At 36.7% G+C, this 16,451-nt stretch overlaps 1 protein-coding gene and 1 long non-coding RNA gene across 2 annotated transcripts; one reads left to right on the top strand and one right to left on the bottom strand.

Moving 5' to 3' along the window:
- The first annotated feature begins 3,402 nt into the window (after positions 1–3,402).
- Positions 3,403–6,397, top strand: LOC143452686 (uncharacterized). Its single transcript, XR_013115087.1, has 2 exons — positions 3,403–4,088; positions 5,077–6,397. It is a non-coding gene; the product is annotated as an uncharacterized LOC143452686 (long non-coding RNA).
- A 1,430-nt stretch (positions 6,398–7,827) lies between these two features.
- LOC143451955 (uncharacterized) lies at positions 7,828–15,248 on the bottom strand. Its single transcript, XM_076952743.1, has 15 exons — positions 15,012–15,248; positions 14,612–14,838; positions 13,992–14,225; positions 12,669–12,786; positions 12,115–12,247; positions 11,806–11,911; positions 11,389–11,468; positions 11,141–11,210; positions 10,939–11,051; positions 10,577–10,750; positions 10,150–10,266; positions 9,888–9,998; positions 9,383–9,523; positions 8,989–9,115; positions 7,828–8,058 (listed from the first exon to the last, which is right to left on the bottom strand). Exons 1-15 carry the CDS (start codon positions 15,109–15,111, stop codon positions 7,873–7,875), a joined length of 2,037 nt encoding a protein of 678 aa, XP_076808858.1. The 5' UTR covers positions 15,112–15,248; the 3' UTR covers positions 7,828–7,872.
- Between the last annotated feature and the right edge of the window lie 1,203 nt (positions 15,249–16,451).

Genomic DNA, 16,451 nt, shown 5'->3' with positions numbered 1-16,451 from the left:
GGCATAAGATGCAAGATAAGCTAATGGTCTGATTTGATATACGCGTTTTGCTAAACAACCGCAATTACGTGGGACAGCAGGTATATTGCGCAGGTACTACCGTTGTACAATCGACATTCCTGAATCGACAGCCATGTATCTAGCAAAAGTATGCATAATGCTGATGACAATAGAGACATTATTCTGGAGAGTGAGGCCTGAAATTCACTCTATTCTGGATAGTAGAAATGTATACGGTTTTCTTTTAAAGTTTAACTTGAACAAAACGATGAATGAAAACAGCACAGCAACAGGTGACGAACCATCGAATCAATACCCATGCAGGTGTGTGTTTTGTGATTATATTCCACGCCGAACTCATCAGGGTGGCATTACTAATTATCTAAAGTGCATAAACAACGACAAGTTTAAATGAATCACTACCCTGAATATCTGCACACAGGAGCGCTTGAGGCTCTACTAACAAGGTATTACCAGAACCCGCAATATTACGCTGGGATGAAATTAACATTCCCTTTTAAGCCGCTGATGTATGCCGTCAAAATTAGCTGGCATCGAAAAGGGAAGGTATACGATGACAAAAATGAAATTGGTGTCCATAGCATCTCATTGTTTATTCGCTGTGATCTGACTAGTTTTCGACAGAAAAGCACTTCTTACTTTCGGTTGACTTTATTAGTACAGCTTTTCAAATTAGGTATATGGTATTTTTCTGTTGTAAATGGTATGATTTCATATACACGTATTACTAAACGTATATACAATCGCAATTATTTGGTATAGGAGATAAGATACGCAGCACAGATGCTGCTACAATTCAATCAACATGCCTGAAACAATTGTTTAGCGGAAACCTTAATGCAATGATTCAAACATAAGATGCAAATATTTCAGCGGAAACATATTAAATCGAGGTGCATTGTCGTCAGAATGGGGCGTTTACCAATCAACCAATCACAACGCTGCACACACATCGAGAAGGCTTTTGCATAAATTGCAATGAAAATGTGCAAGTTCCGAGTAAGCCTGTTCGTGGAGCAATCGATGTTAGTCTCGTGGGAGGTGCATTGTCTTTAAAAGCAGGTACGACTAAAGCATGGGGGCAACAAACGAGAAAGCCGGGGCAGAAAATAGTTCATTAATTGTTTTAAACGGCCTTTAATATATAGTATTTTACATATTTACAACAGCGGATCGGCTTACCATATTTTCACCACTACAATGTAATATACAAAATCACGAACGCACGAACACGACACCTCGTACAAACCCGAACTTCATTTACCGCTTAATGTTAAACATGGCATGTATCCAGCAAAAGTATGCATAATGCTGATGACAATAGAGACATTATTCTGGAGAGTGAGGCCTGAAATTCACTCTATTCTGGATAGTAGAAATGTATACGGTTTTCTTTTAAAGTTTAACTTGAACAAAACGATGAATGAAAACAGCACAGCAACAGGTGACGAACCATCGAATCAATACCCATGCGTTTAGAAGCAGGTGTGTGTTTTGTGATTATATTCCACGCCGAACTCATCAGGGTGGCATTACTAATTACACTGGTCAACACGATTTTTGCGGCAGACTGTGTTGGGGTCTTTTTTACCTAATTTTGGGGCGCTGAATCCGAATCTGGCATTATTTTTTTTCTATCACATCACGTTTTTGAGATAATATATATGTTCATTATAAATAATACCGCAAATCAGAAACCGCCTAGAAATGTAGAGGTTGTTTTAATCAAAACTGCTGGAACGCTTAATCATGCAAAACACGAACACAAAGCCTCGAAATCATTTAAAAAACATCACTAGAAACTAACCGTTGAACAATCAATGTAATGATACAGAAATTCCACAATCTTTAAGAGCTCGAAAATTTTCGTTTTAATGGCTTTCGTTTATGGGTAGTGGTGTAATTTTCTCTCTTCAAGTTCCAGCAGTAATCTGCCATCATGTGGCAGTCCCATCGGCCTTGGTAGCGCTCTTTCATATAATTCTAATGTCTTAGTGAAGCGCTCACCTTATTCTTCACTTAAGTCCCCAAGGTTTTCAGAAAAGTAATCTAAATGATTTTTCAGAAAATGTAGCTTTATGCTCATATTGCATTTCATCTCTTGCATGCTGGATAACATTTATTTTAAGAGGTCTCGATAGTTCTCTGCCTTTCTGTTGCCAAAGGAGTTACTAACAACTAAAGAAAAAGCATTCCAAGCCCTTGCTTCAACTGTGTTCATTAATGAGCTGCAAAGTTTGGATCTCTGAGCAGCTTCCTTATTTGTGGGCCACTAAAAACTCCAGCCTTTTTCTTTCCTTTTCTTCCCTGAGACTTGGGAAGGCTTAGCAGATGTACTTAAAGCAATCTCCATTGTGATCAAGAGCCTTAGCATACCATTTCATTGCCCCAAGTTTGATGGGAAGTAGCAGCAGGATGATCTTCTTGGTATCTACTAACGGGTTATGAATGATATTTTTCTCTGCAGGTGTTAAACTGCTCCTTTCTGGCTACTTATCTTTTATCCAATGCTCATCTATGGCTCTGCTATCCCAGTAGCAGAGAAAACAAGGGTATTTGGTGTAACCACCTTGCTGTCCTAACAGAAGGTTCATTATTTTTATGTCTACACATAATCCCCAGCCATGATCACTGTACTTCAGTGTTTCCAGCACATCCTTAATGTTTTCATACGTTTCTTTGAGTGTCACAGAATGTCCTACTGGAATCGATGCATATTTATTTCCATTGTGAAGTAACACGCACTTCAGGCTTCGTTTTGAGCTGTCAATTTTCTTTTACATTATACGAACAATGTTATGTTTATTGTTGACAATGTTTACGTTTTACTAAAGAGCAGGGTGCTGTCACAAAAAGCATTGGCCTTTTAAGTCTCCAGGGCAGATGTATACAGATAAAGACGGTAACTCAGTAATGAGCTACCAAACGTGATGTATAAACCAAGCGCGATGTATAAAGATGGTAACTAAGTCATGAGATACGAAAGAAAAAAATGAATGCGTCCACATATATTTTCGAAATTCGAAAAGAGGTCCGTGATTGAAAAAAGATTGAGAACCCCTAGATTAAAGTTTACTGAAAACTCTGTCATTCTGTGCTACAACAAAACTTCCAGCCAAGGTTTCATCATAGGTGATTTCAATAACAATATTTGATCTGTTGCTGTTATACGCTCACCGTACCGTCACTAACGAAAGTCAAAATTTGATTAATTTATGAAATTGGGGAAAATGCGCAGCGAAAAAACCTGACGTGATAGAGCAATTCTGAGCTCAGAATTGGATTCAGCAACCAAAACTTAGCCTAAATCAATCATCAAAGTTCATGCAACAAAAAAATTTTTTGCTTTTGTAGACCAGTGATTATCTAAAGTGCATAAACAACAACAAGTTTAAATGAATCACTACCCTGAATATCTGCACACAGGAGCGCTTGAGGCTCTACTAACAAGGAATTACCAGAACCCGAAATATTACGCTGGGATGAAATTACCATTCCCTTTTAAGCCGCTGATGTATGCCGTCAAAATTAGCTGGCATCGAAAAGGGAAGGTATACGATGACAAAAATGAAATTGGTGTCCATAGCATCTCATAGTTTATTCGCTGTGATCTGACTAGTTTTCGACAGAAAAGCACTTCTTACTTTCGGTTGACTTTATTAGTACAGCTTTTCAAATTAGGTATATGGTATTTTTCTGTTGTAAATGGTATGATTTCATATACACGTATTACTAAACGTATATACAATCGCAATTATTTGGTATAGGAGATAAGATACGCAGCACAGATGCTGCTACAATTCAATCAACATGCCTGAAACAATTGTTTAGCGGAAACCTTAATGCAATGATTCAAACATAAGATGCAAATATTTCAGCGGAAACATATTAAATCGAGGTGCATTGTCGTCAGAATGGGGCGTTTACCAATCAACCAATCACAACGCTGCACACACATCGAAAAGGCTTTTGCATAAATTGCAATGAAAATGTGCAAGTTCCGAGTAAGCCTGTTCGTGGAGCAATCGATGTTAGTCTCGTGGGAGGTGCATTGTCTTTAAAAGCAGGTACGACAGGTAGGCCTACAGCAAGTGCAGATACCAGTTTATTATTTATTTAAACGGCCTTTAGTATACTATCTTTCACACCCAACAGCGGATCGGCTTACCGTATTTTCACCACAACACTGTACAGAATCACAATAAGCACGAACAGTTGAATACGACACGTGGAACATTTTCCCGATCTTCAATTACTTCTTAATCTTTAACTTGACATGCATAACCTATCCAGCAAACATGCACAAAGCTGATCACGGAAGAGTTATCCTTCTGAAAAGTAAAGTCTAATTTCAACTCTATTCTGGATCATAGAAATGTACACGGTTTTGTTTGAAGTTTTATGTTAAACAACTTGAATGAAATTACAATTGAAAATGGACCAGCAACAGGTGACGATAGTTCTTTATCGGGCACCGGGCTCCCTCTATCGGCGTTCTGTGTAACCATATTATTCAGGGCATGCGCTGTGCTTGTTACCGTGCTTCGAACAATAAGAACATGTTTTTGTGTGACCTTCGTGGTTCAAACCAAAATGTAATTTGCTCACGTAGATGCATGAAGGTAACCTGATAATAGACAACAAGTTTTGCTTCCTATCGTTGTTGTAACCTGCTTAACTGAACTCTTATAACAACCAAAGAAAATCAGCCATATATTTTCTACGACTTAAGTGCCTATATGAAACAAATGAATACAAGTGTTAATGTTACAAAAAAATAAAGGTAATGATTACAAAAAAGGTATTAGCAAGAGAGCATATAATAATAATCACTGAGTATATACAATAGTAGACACTTTTAGTAAAAACTTCCAACATAGTTCTTAATTATCGGTTAATTAGGCCTATTAGTAGCCTACACGAAATCGCTAAAACCATCAGGTCTTCGCCTGTCTCTTAATATATAATATAATAATAGAATATATCAATTAATAAATTAATTATTAACTAACCATGTAGTAATTGCAGTTCCACATCTCTGGTCATTTGTTACAGTATATGCTATCGACTAAAGTTACAAAGGAGATAGATAGACGGAATAAAGAAGAAAGAAGATTGAAAACTTAACTTATGCAAAGCGGATGGTAACATAATGGAATTGTGCTCCTTCGGAGTCTTGCTCTCACCACGTATATCAGTCATTGTAGAACGATGGAAAACAACAAGTAAAGAAATTTTTACAGTCTATACATGTCTATTATCAAGTTAGCTTCATGCATTTACGTCAGCAAATGACGTTTTGGTTTGAACCACGAAGGTCACACAAAAACATTTTCTTATTGCTCAAAGCACAGTAAGAAATACAGGGATGTCCTGAGAGGCTTCAGGTTATTGATGCCGATAGAGGGAGCCTTGCGCACAATACAGAACAGACAAACGGATCGTTTTAAATGTGTTTTAATTTTTATAAACGTTATTTGGTCGGATATAAACTGATTCGAAATTATTTGGATTTAACTTAACTTATTTTTAAACTTATTTTTTTTAACTTATTTATTTTTTATGATTTCATTTTAAATCATAGCGTTTAAGACAGATAACAAGTGATTGTGGTAAACCGAATTAACTGAGAAAAAGTAACTGAAAAAATAGTTTAACCGAGTAAAAGGTAGCAACTCCGCGTTTTGAATAAGTAGCTTGGAAACTGTCAAGTGGTAACCGGTTTCAACTCCGAATAAGTAACCAGAGACTCGGTAATCGGCTTCACAAAGGTATTAATAGCTTGACTTCAATTATAATTTTGTTCAAGTTGTTTAATAAGAAACTTCACAAAGAAATGGTCTATAGTCATGTACATTTGTACTATCCAGTATAGACTGAAATTCAGGATACCTTAAGGATACCTCTCACGTGATCAGCAGTATGTACGTTTGCTGGTTACATATCATGTGAAAGGCTTAAGAAGTAAATGAAGCTCGGGTTTTTATGTTGTGTCGTGTTCGTGCATTTGTGATTTTGTGCCATGTGTTGGTGAATATATGGTTAACCGATCAGCTATTAGGTGTGTAAAGATAGTATATTAAAGGCTGTTTAAACCCAATAATAAATTGGTGCTGTGTCTGCACTTGCTGTACCGCTTTTTTTGGTCTCGTGTTTTAGTCGTACCTGTATTTAAAGACAATGCACCCCCTATACGAGTTAAACATCGATTGCTCAATGAATAAACTTATATAAAGTTTGAATATTTTCATTGCAATTTCTACAATTGTTTTCTCGCCACATTCTGACATAACTGTGGCCCGATTTTTTCTGTTTCCGCCGATATCTTCGCTTCAACGGAATGGGATTTTCATCCCTGCTGTGAAATTGTGCAATCCGGTAAGAGCATGAAAGTAGAAAGTAGTGTAAATCTCGTAAAACATAATACTATGTTACATATTGATTTCGGTACGAAAACGTTGTACTGTAGGTAAAAACTAAGGCATGCAATTTTACCCTTTTCTTTGTTGCGCCAATATGAAGTATAGTTCCGGGTTGTGTCCTCATAATAACGTTTGTAAGTGAAAAGTCTAAACACACATTCGATAAACACAAGAAAACAGGAGCCGCCAACCAAAAAGGTCGTGTAACATAAAAATAGTATTATAAAAAAACGAACAAACCCAAACCAACTGAATTCTTTTCGTGTAAGTCGTATCTATTCCCGAAGCATGCGTCTCTACACACAGCAGTGCTTTTTCACATTCTTGAGGGTTCAAATAGTAGATCTCAGTCCTCTTTTGGGGGAAATGATAAAGGGAACTCTTTGCCCTAAAATCACTAAATTATACATGATCGGCTAACTTCCAGAAATGAAGGTTGAAGCCCAGAAAAACCTGCAAGTGTCTCATAACACTTTAATTAAGCTTGAACAAAGTTACAACGGAGATAACCTATGATAAAAGATCAAATAATAAAGATAAAACAAAATATTTGTAACTTCAAAAGAAGGCAAAGTTAGACCTCTGCAACCGGACAGACCTATACATATAAGGTCGAGATAACGTCCAAAACCACAAAAGCAAACAAGGTGAGCTCCACGCTCTAGGAGTCTACGCAGACGTCTGCACGCAGACAGTGTGTCAAAGGCACTATAGCTTATATGTTTTCCACAGTGACAATTACAAAACCAACATGTAATGGTCAGCTCTCCACGTTAACAACAAGCAAAACGTGAGCTTAAAGTTGTTATCAATCTGTGCTTTTCTATCCAGTTCCCGAATACCTTGGTTTAATTTTGAAGAAATCGATCACGTTTCTCCGACATCATAATTTAAGTTATTACGCAATAAACTCGGGCAGCCTCGATAAGACAACAAGTTGGCTCAGGCCGAGGCACTGGAACTTTAATGCTCTTCATATATACCACAGCTCTGCTTCTAGTCTACTCGACTGATGCGTAACCTATTGCACACCTGTCTGGTTTCGCAATACACACTCACACAGACATCAAATTGACACGGGCATAAACAGATGTCTGCCTCTCATACCGCGCTGGACAACCTTTTCTACATTTAATAATTTTGATTTATTATCTTCGTCTTTACAAATTAGGCTCGTGAAGGACGCTTCATTGAATTTATGATATAAGCTCATCAGAAACGTATTCAACTATACGTTTGCGCCCACCAATGCTTGGTTCTTGGAAAAAGCAAGCAATTTAATTAATACAAATCACGCGTCGATTAATGTAAATATAAATTCAAAATTGAAATTTTAATGGACCTATAGTTTGCTAAATGTTTATGGATTTTTACCACACAAGAGAGCATTAAACCGAATTTATTCCATAATGATGACGTTGTCAGCTCATTAGGAGACCCGGCCGGACTTCAGCATGGCACTGATGTGATGGAGCTTGCGCGCAACTAACCAGTGCTGTACAAGCTCGGACGGAGAACCGAGAATTCTGTCCAGGACAAAAGAGACGGCGTTCATCATTCCCCGTGTCAGAAGAAGATGCGCCGGCATGGACATCACCAGGAGACAGATTTTCTCCTAGAAAGATTATTTTGTTTAAATATTCACCACAACTGTGCTGCAAGTGTGCGCATCATGTGTATGATGTCAACGAGAAAAATTAAACTTCTGCATAGCACCAAAAATGTTCGATAAATTTTATTGTTCCTAAACAAGAAGACCACCATTTCCTCAATTTTCCACGACACTAAATTTAACATCACCAATTAGACTTCGCCAAAAGAAAAATCCAGCCATTGCAGAATCAAAACAGTTAATGTTAACATAACAGCTAACAGTTTATCATGAACAGCTAAAAAAGGTGTGAGCATTTAAGGTATGGTTCGCGGAACAAATTTCAAAATCCTATATTACGGCTTACACCAAAATGTAGATGAAATAACGCAGCAGCTAAGTTCATTTGATGGATTAGAAGCAGTCAATAGATACTTCAAGCTTAAACAACTTGGTCTTAACAAACAGTAAACAGGTCTTGGGTGTTATAAAAGAAACAGTTTACACTGCCTAAGGCAGGCCTGGCCAACCCGCGGCTCTTTGCCCGGTGTTATGCGGCTCTTTCGTTCATATTAAACCTCCGAAAGAGAGCACATTTTACCCATTTCAGGCAGATAACTAATACAGTAAAGTAATCTCTACTGGCAAATGTTCAATTGATATTTGCTAAATAATGACTGATTACATCAGATTTCGAGCCAGAATAAAGATTATGAAACTGAAACAATATCAGATGCAGTATTATGACGTAAAAAGAAAAAGCGTCATAAATCATAATGTGTATGTTGTGGCTCTTTGCGGTTAACACAGTAAGAAGTGAGGCTCTTAGTCTCTGACTGGTTGGCCACCCCTAGCCTAAGAGACTAAGATAGTCTTATTTTAATTAGTAGCTGTTAAAGTGTAAGCTGCTGCGTCCGGAACACTATGATTTAGTTCATGACTTCTATTAATTACCTTTCCAAACGGGATGGTCTTATTATCCTCGTACTGAAATCTTGCTACTTTCTTTAAAATTGTGTTAATACTGATATCTTCCTTTAACGTTGGTTCATGACATACTTCGTTTTCTAATTCCACGTACCTGAGACGAAAAATAAAACGTGCGACTCATCTAAAAACTGTTTAAAAAGGCGTACAATTTTAATCCAAGTACAAAACAAACGCCACAAAAAATAAGCTATATATGTATAAATCATACTGAATGTATAGTCTATAGAGGATGGAGACATGTATACAGTACTGTATAGATTCTGTATTGTAGAGCTTGTTTGGCTAAGAAGAAAGGGTATGAGCCTAAAAGTTTTTCTATTTCGATCGAAAAATAGGTTATATCTGTGGAAATACCAACCAATTCTGAGGTTTAATGAAGCTGTCTTTTCTGTCTTTGGTTTTCGCGTTTGCGTCAACTCTCATCTTCTCAAGAGCAACGGTTGGAATTGGTCCGAGATGAACTGTGTGGAATTTTGTTTGAACCAGTTTAAATTGTTCTCTGGAGAAACAAAAACAGCAAATCTCCTTTAGAAGGATTTTGAAGAAGTTGACAAAAACTGGTTACAGTTTTAATTCGTTGAAAACGAACGAAGTTGAGCTTTAAAAATAAAACTTATTGTTGCAGCAACGTTTGCGACTATCTGTATGAGCAAACTTTTTCTCATAGGACAAATAATAGCAAAACCAACCTCTTTTTAAATCTAAATTTGTACTCACATTCAAAATCATAAACATTACATTATCTTGAGTTTTACTTTTGAGGATATTCTTAACGTCCCGAAAAATGGTTTTAATGAAACATTTATAAACTCTAAGACAATAACTTAATAATAAAAAAAGTTTGAACGTGCTGAAGCATTTACATTCTTTGTCGTTGCAATTCAGAAATGGCTTCCCTTGATAACCTCTTCTGCATTTTTGAAAAATCTGATCTGATGTCGTTCAAAATATCATCGGGCGTTCTTTTAGTTGCGCTATAATAATGACGTTGTAAAATAAGTTATATACAGTAGGCCTAATCATTATAGATCTTAATGGCTTTAAGTTAATAAGTATGTCTATATTCGCATTTTTAAAATTAAGAATCGCTAAGCTTCTCATCTTGCAAACAAGACAATTACTCACTTGCCTAACACGGAAATCCGCTTCTTTTCATTAATCATCTCCTCTACTTGAGTGACTGTGGTCCATGGTGTGGCAATCTCAGTTGAAGCGCCTTGTGCAGGTCCAACATCTCTACGCCTAAAATCATCGTGTTTGTTGTAAGACTGCTAAGTTTTAAATTTACACTTTTTGCAAACAAAAACGGAACCATGAGAGGACTTAGTTCTAAAGTTTTTGTATATCTCGATCACATGCAAACGATAACCAGCGAAAAGCAAGAGTCAGGTCAATACAATGTTTTACAAATATTACAACCTAACGAGATAATCTACTGTTTCTACATCAGAAATCGCAAACTTCTAAAACTCCTAATCCAGCATAGAAATCTAAATTCGTAAGATTTCTATGTAAGTCTATAAATCAAAAACAAACTTAATGTGAGCGTGACCTCAGTTTGCTTGAATGTTTATTAGCAGGAGTAACAGGAACGTTAGTCTTAGTTGTTAAGTTGGGTTTGTTGCGCTCTCCAGTACCGAGCAAGTCTTCCCAAGTGTCTACTTTCGGACTCGGCGGGCCTAAAGTCTTGAAGGCGATTTTGGACGCGATTTGCGCAAACTTTGGTCTAGGTAAAAATTTACAAAAGTATAAACCAGCTGGGTTTTTACTTTAAAACTTTAAAAAATTTAAAAATATTATTAAAATAAATAAATATTAATAATAATAATAACACGGTTCGACAAAAGAAAAAAAAAACTAAAAAAATCAGTGCGTCATAATATAAAGCCGCAGACCAAATAGGACAATACACACTTTTTGGCGTTATTGTTGTTCAGCTGGTTCGGGCCTAAATACATATTAGAAATTCCTTTCCTTTGAAGTGAGGCTGGAATTGCTGTTAATGGTTTTGCATCAGCAGCCAAATCCTGATTAAACGCAAATTGCCTAAATATTGACATTACAAATGCAAAAAATCTACATCACGAATAGCACGTAAATTCATTAAAAACATTACTGCAGGCATCCCGGCTCCATCTGGCATGTTGCTGTGTTCCTCCGTTCCACTAGGTTGTTGTTGTGTTTTTCTTCAAGCAACAAATTTTGTTAAGCTTAGAGCATTACACGAACTTAAAACATGAATTTGCGAGACAAGTCAGCGTAAATGTGGCATGCAACTTAATTATGTGTTATACAGTAATATTTCGTCTGGTGACGTTCGAAGACATGGGACGACGCCATGGATGATGAATAAGGTGAACTCACCCTAAAACTGGTTTCCCGTTTGAGTCCAAAGTGACTTCGCTGCGCAGCAAGTCCTTTACCGTTTTATGAGGAAGTGGATTCTAAAAAAAGTTTTTGGCTTTAATGGTTTGTATAAGCTGCTGGTAGAAACTAAAACAAAATTTCAAATGACGACACCACAAAATCATATGCCTGCAGTCTTTAGCTTTTCTGGGCGAGGTATCACAAATACAATGAATCATTAAAAACATTAACCATTAAAGGAGCTATAGTCTATGAGAATTAAAGTAGTCATAGTCATTAAAGGATTATAGCAATAATCTATAAGAAAATTATTATTGAAAATAACATGTTTTTGCCTATTTTATTTATTTGTAGATTAACAATTTATATCCTATATGATTTGCTGTAACAATTCTTCCTTTAACCTGCGCTTACTTGAAGTTTCAGTAGTTTGGTTTTCATGTTGAACAAAGCACAAAGCAAAGATCTGACGCATTGCAATTTTTGTGTTAAGTATTGTTGCTGCTTTTCCACTCTCCATCTGCAAATATAAAAATTACATAATACGGACAAAAACATTAGTCGGGAACATTTTTATTTATAACCAGGAACATATACAGGAAAGATATTAACTATATGACCAAAATTTGATATGAGATAACACGACTTTTTGAAGTATTTTTACTGTATGCCATGTTTTAGTTTGCTCGCTTTTATGCTTGCACAATTTCATCGCTTTTATACTTTTGCATCGTCTCCTCTTTATCTTCCATTTCCGGCAAATCGTTATTTATGAGGTTCGTTTTCTTTCGGGAACTTCCAAAAACTCGAGCAATCAAACCTCCCGTGCCCATCATAGACGCCAAATCAGCTGGTTCTAAAAAATAACAAGGTAAATAATTGAAAACGTCCGAACATTATAACTTACACGTTCACGGTTATCAAAGCAAAAATAGCAATAAGAGTAGCTGTAAAACATACTAAAAGCAAATGGATATTTAAATACTCTACATTGTTGATCAAATGAAATAGTTCACAAAATTTGGAATGTAATTATACCCTCGAATCAGTCAGTTTTAAGAGATAGGAAAATTTACCATTTTCCTGGAAAAGATAGGATCAGTTTGTGATAGTAAATAAACCTTGACCTTGGTAGTTACTATAGCTGGGCCATGTACGTGTGGAGTATTTTTGGATAAGATGTATGATAGCTCACGTTCGTCCAAGTCGCTTGGTGCTCAAATATGGATAAAGCTACTCAATTCAAAGATTTACTTCAATAAATTAACAGCCTATACCTCTACTTTTCACTGCTCCTAAGATTTTTCCGAAACTTCGAACTATCTTCCAGTTGTCTCGGGCTGGTGTTTTCATTTCAAACTGCACTTTCTTCTCGATGACGTAAAGTTCGTTATCCTTAGAAACAGAAATAATGCAGCTAAAGCCTTAGGTTTATCGCTGTCCGTTAGTTAGTACAGCGCTTCCTTGATTAATTATCCGTGCCTCATTTAACAGGCATTTAATTATCCAGTCGCCTTATAAAGAGGCTTCATAACGTCACAATAGAGGAAAATCAACGAAATATCAATCCTCCCGCAACTATCCTACCTGCTACACCAGGGGTGTCCAACCCGTGGCCCGCGGGAATGTTCTGAGTGGTCCGCGCATTATTTTTCGAAATGATTTATATTATCAACTGAAACGCCTACGTAATTTATGGCAAACTTACATTCTGAGAAATTGGCATTTATTGTTTGTTTACTACTTTCTGACACCCATATGGAAAACTCGCTTCGCATTGCTACATCGTCCATCTCACAAAATATTGCCAAACTTGTTAGAGAAAAACAGTGTTAAACTTAACATTGAAATGTCGACGTGTAGTAAAAACATTGTTGAATTTACTATATCATGGTATGTTTATTGTTCTTATAATTGTAAGAGGATAATACGTATTGATAAGATTAGAATTTTGGTGCGTGCGACTTAATTAGAAACTAGCAGTAAACAATCAAGTGGCCCGCACAATCATTCATAAATCGCATGTCGCCCTTTGGCCAAAAAGGTTGGACACCCCTGTGCTACACTGTATCTGATATAGCCTATTCTCATTAATGTTAGTGCAGGCCTACTTGCAGTTAATTGTTAAACACTAAATCCTGTATCCTATCTTAAAATTTTGAGGTGGTTTCATATTATCTCTTAGGCCTATATGTAAAAATTCAATTAACCGTGTTTTCTGCTTGAGTTTTCTAAAACCATTAATTGTCCCAATTAGACTATATAATTGAGGAAGCACCATACAAACAAATCATACTTCCTGCGTAACATGTGGTCATACATAGATTGATCTGCACTTTCTAGATAACTTACAAGATATGCGTATAACTTATATTTGCTGAAGTACTTTTGATAATAACTGCAGGTGGTCTATTGTTGTCATGCAGAGCTTACAATAGCTGGTTGTTGGTAGCAGGTTAAAAAACATAACGCACGATATGCTTAGACTCAGTTAAATGTTACTCATAGGCTATGCTAACCACATGCTTATTTCTTGTACAACAATACGGCTTATCGCAAATTCATAAAATTAAAGCACTGTTAACAGATTAACACAATACCTTTTTCATCAGGTATCCGCACAAGCTTTGTTCAGCCAGGACACCTTTCTTCATTTCATGCACTTCATTTATCCTATCTTTGATTGCCGTGTAACCAGCTGTAGCCTCACCCAAATCAGCAGGATGGCTGACTACTGGCGTCGCTGTTTGGATTTTTTTCTGTTGTGAAGCTGGTTTGCGAGTTGGAAGGCTGGTTTTCCATTGTTGTTTGAAGTGTCGCGGTAATCTGGTTATCTGAAATGATCGCTGTTGTTACTAACTTACTTACTACTAACTATTACTTACTTACTTACTACTAACTACTACTTGACGAAAAATGAACCATGTCCTTTTTAAAACAGAACCTTCTCTTTTTAATAACTTAGTTTAAAATTGAAAAATGCGCTCATTTTCGAAAACCAATCGCATTTGTACCTTGTAATGCAAAACCTATTTCAAACTGTTATACTAGACAGTGAATGATTATATCATCACTTTTATGCAAGTTTTGAGATTTCATAATTTTAATCTCAAAGCGGTCAAAAACGTAGAATTTTCTTTTTGTTTAGCAAATGCAAGTATCTTCAAGTTTCAACTTTACACTCTTGCCGTATTCAAACTAAATAAGTATACACGCTCACCTTTGATTTTAAGTCTTCAGTAATAGAATTCAAAACCAAGTCTCCAGCCTCCAAGTACACGGTCCCCACACTTTGATAAGGCTTGCTTTTCTCAGCGAAGAATCCATGTGTCAAGTTGCTTTTACGCCGTTCGAACTTAGCACGCCAAGCTTTCTCTTCGTCAGCAACGCAAGTCACAAACGCATGATCATTTCGCGAAGCTGTCTTGCTAGCATCGTAACGGGAACCTGCGTAATTGCAAAATCTTTGACTGTAAAGTTTATCTTGCGTCACTAGCACCGTATAATTAAACGTAATCACGCAACGTACTTTTTGTAGTACATTCAGCTATTTCACAAGCCATTGCAACATTATCGAAAGTTTGCATAAAATAACACTTTAGAATAGAAAATTAACTTACGTATTTTGTTTCCTTTTTTGCGTATGGTTTCCCTGATACACTTCAAAACGTCTTCTGTATAAATGTCGCTTGGATTTACGAGTAAAGGTAACTTAGCCATGTCTTAACGGTATCCACCTACACCATTTTGAGGAACAAAGTTAGCTTGCAAACCCCGAAACTATGACTACAACAGGACAAGTGCACAACTACTGCCTACCCAACTTGACTCACAATAATGCACTGCTGTTTAAACATTCTGCTAAAAAACCCAGAAATTCTTCTTGTAAACCAAACCACTAAACTTTATGAGAAACAATGGTTCTATTGTTCGCAATAATGGCTTTACCTTTTGCTGGTTGCATACCTACCAAGGCCGTAGCTACAGTGAGGCATATGAAGCAGTTGCTTCATTAAATGTTTTGAAATTTTGGCGCAAAAACTTTTGGTGCTAAACTACTTTTGATGACATACTTAACTTGAGACGTATCTACGGCAGAAGTCTTTTACCTGAGGCCAGTAGTGAGATCAAATTCTGAAGCCCATATAATGCTATTTTGTATTTACATTACAATACAGCAGGCAACAAAACCAGCTTTGACAGGTTTTATTATATGGCGTGTGGTAAATTTTATAAGGAATTTTAACGCATGTTAGTCACATTTAGTGTCATAAATTTTGTGTGTATTCGTTTGTTGAAGAACAATTAGAACATCCGGTATGACTGGTGAACTTCTTTTTTCTTTGCTGTTTCAAGTGTCATGTATGTGTGTATGTAGCGCAGCGATTGTACTTGTATAAATATGTACTGTATTGCAGGGTTTCTCAAACTTTTTGGTTCTGCGACTCATTTTTCTCATTCTCATAAGAGAATCTCGTAATGGAAACAGTAAAGCGAATAAAAAGTGAGCAAAAAACAATTCAATTTCTAAAAATTAAATTTGTTTCACGACCCCAAAATTACATTTTGCGACCCCAAACGGTGTCGTGACCCACAGTTTGAGAAGCCCTGATGCATTGCACACTTGTACTTTATTACATACTAGGCTTAATTTTTAAAACTTCCAGTGATCTTTTCAGCGTTCTCGTATCCTCCACGCGACCAAGGCCGGCCCAAGTAAGCATGCTGGGGCCCAAGGCAAGAGCTGATGGCGGGGGCTCGATTACCGATTTGAAATGTGTTAACTTGATTTAATAATAATTAATGATAATACAAATCAACTTTGTGCAGATCAGCTACCTGTAAAACTTTGCTTCGTGATATATTCTCAACCGAACGTTATCTTTTGAAAACACAATTGAAAAATAACACTGAAATTTTGGCAAAAAAAAGCTTAATGATTATATTTTTGTTTGGGTGCTAAGTCCCGGTACCGTCTACTAAGTACCGCCGGTCCCTACGCAGTTCCTTCCTTCGCAAGGGTCCAAGGCAGACCCTGCATTTAACAGCTAAACCTTGGA

Source organism: Clavelina lepadiformis, chromosome 4 (genome assembly GCF_947623445.1).
Source record: "Clavelina lepadiformis chromosome 4, kaClaLepa1.1, whole genome shotgun sequence".
NCBI lineage: Eukaryota > Metazoa > Chordata > Ascidiacea > Aplousobranchia > Clavelinidae > Clavelina > Clavelina lepadiformis.
This window is presented reverse-complemented; position numbering and strand designations above follow the sequence as displayed.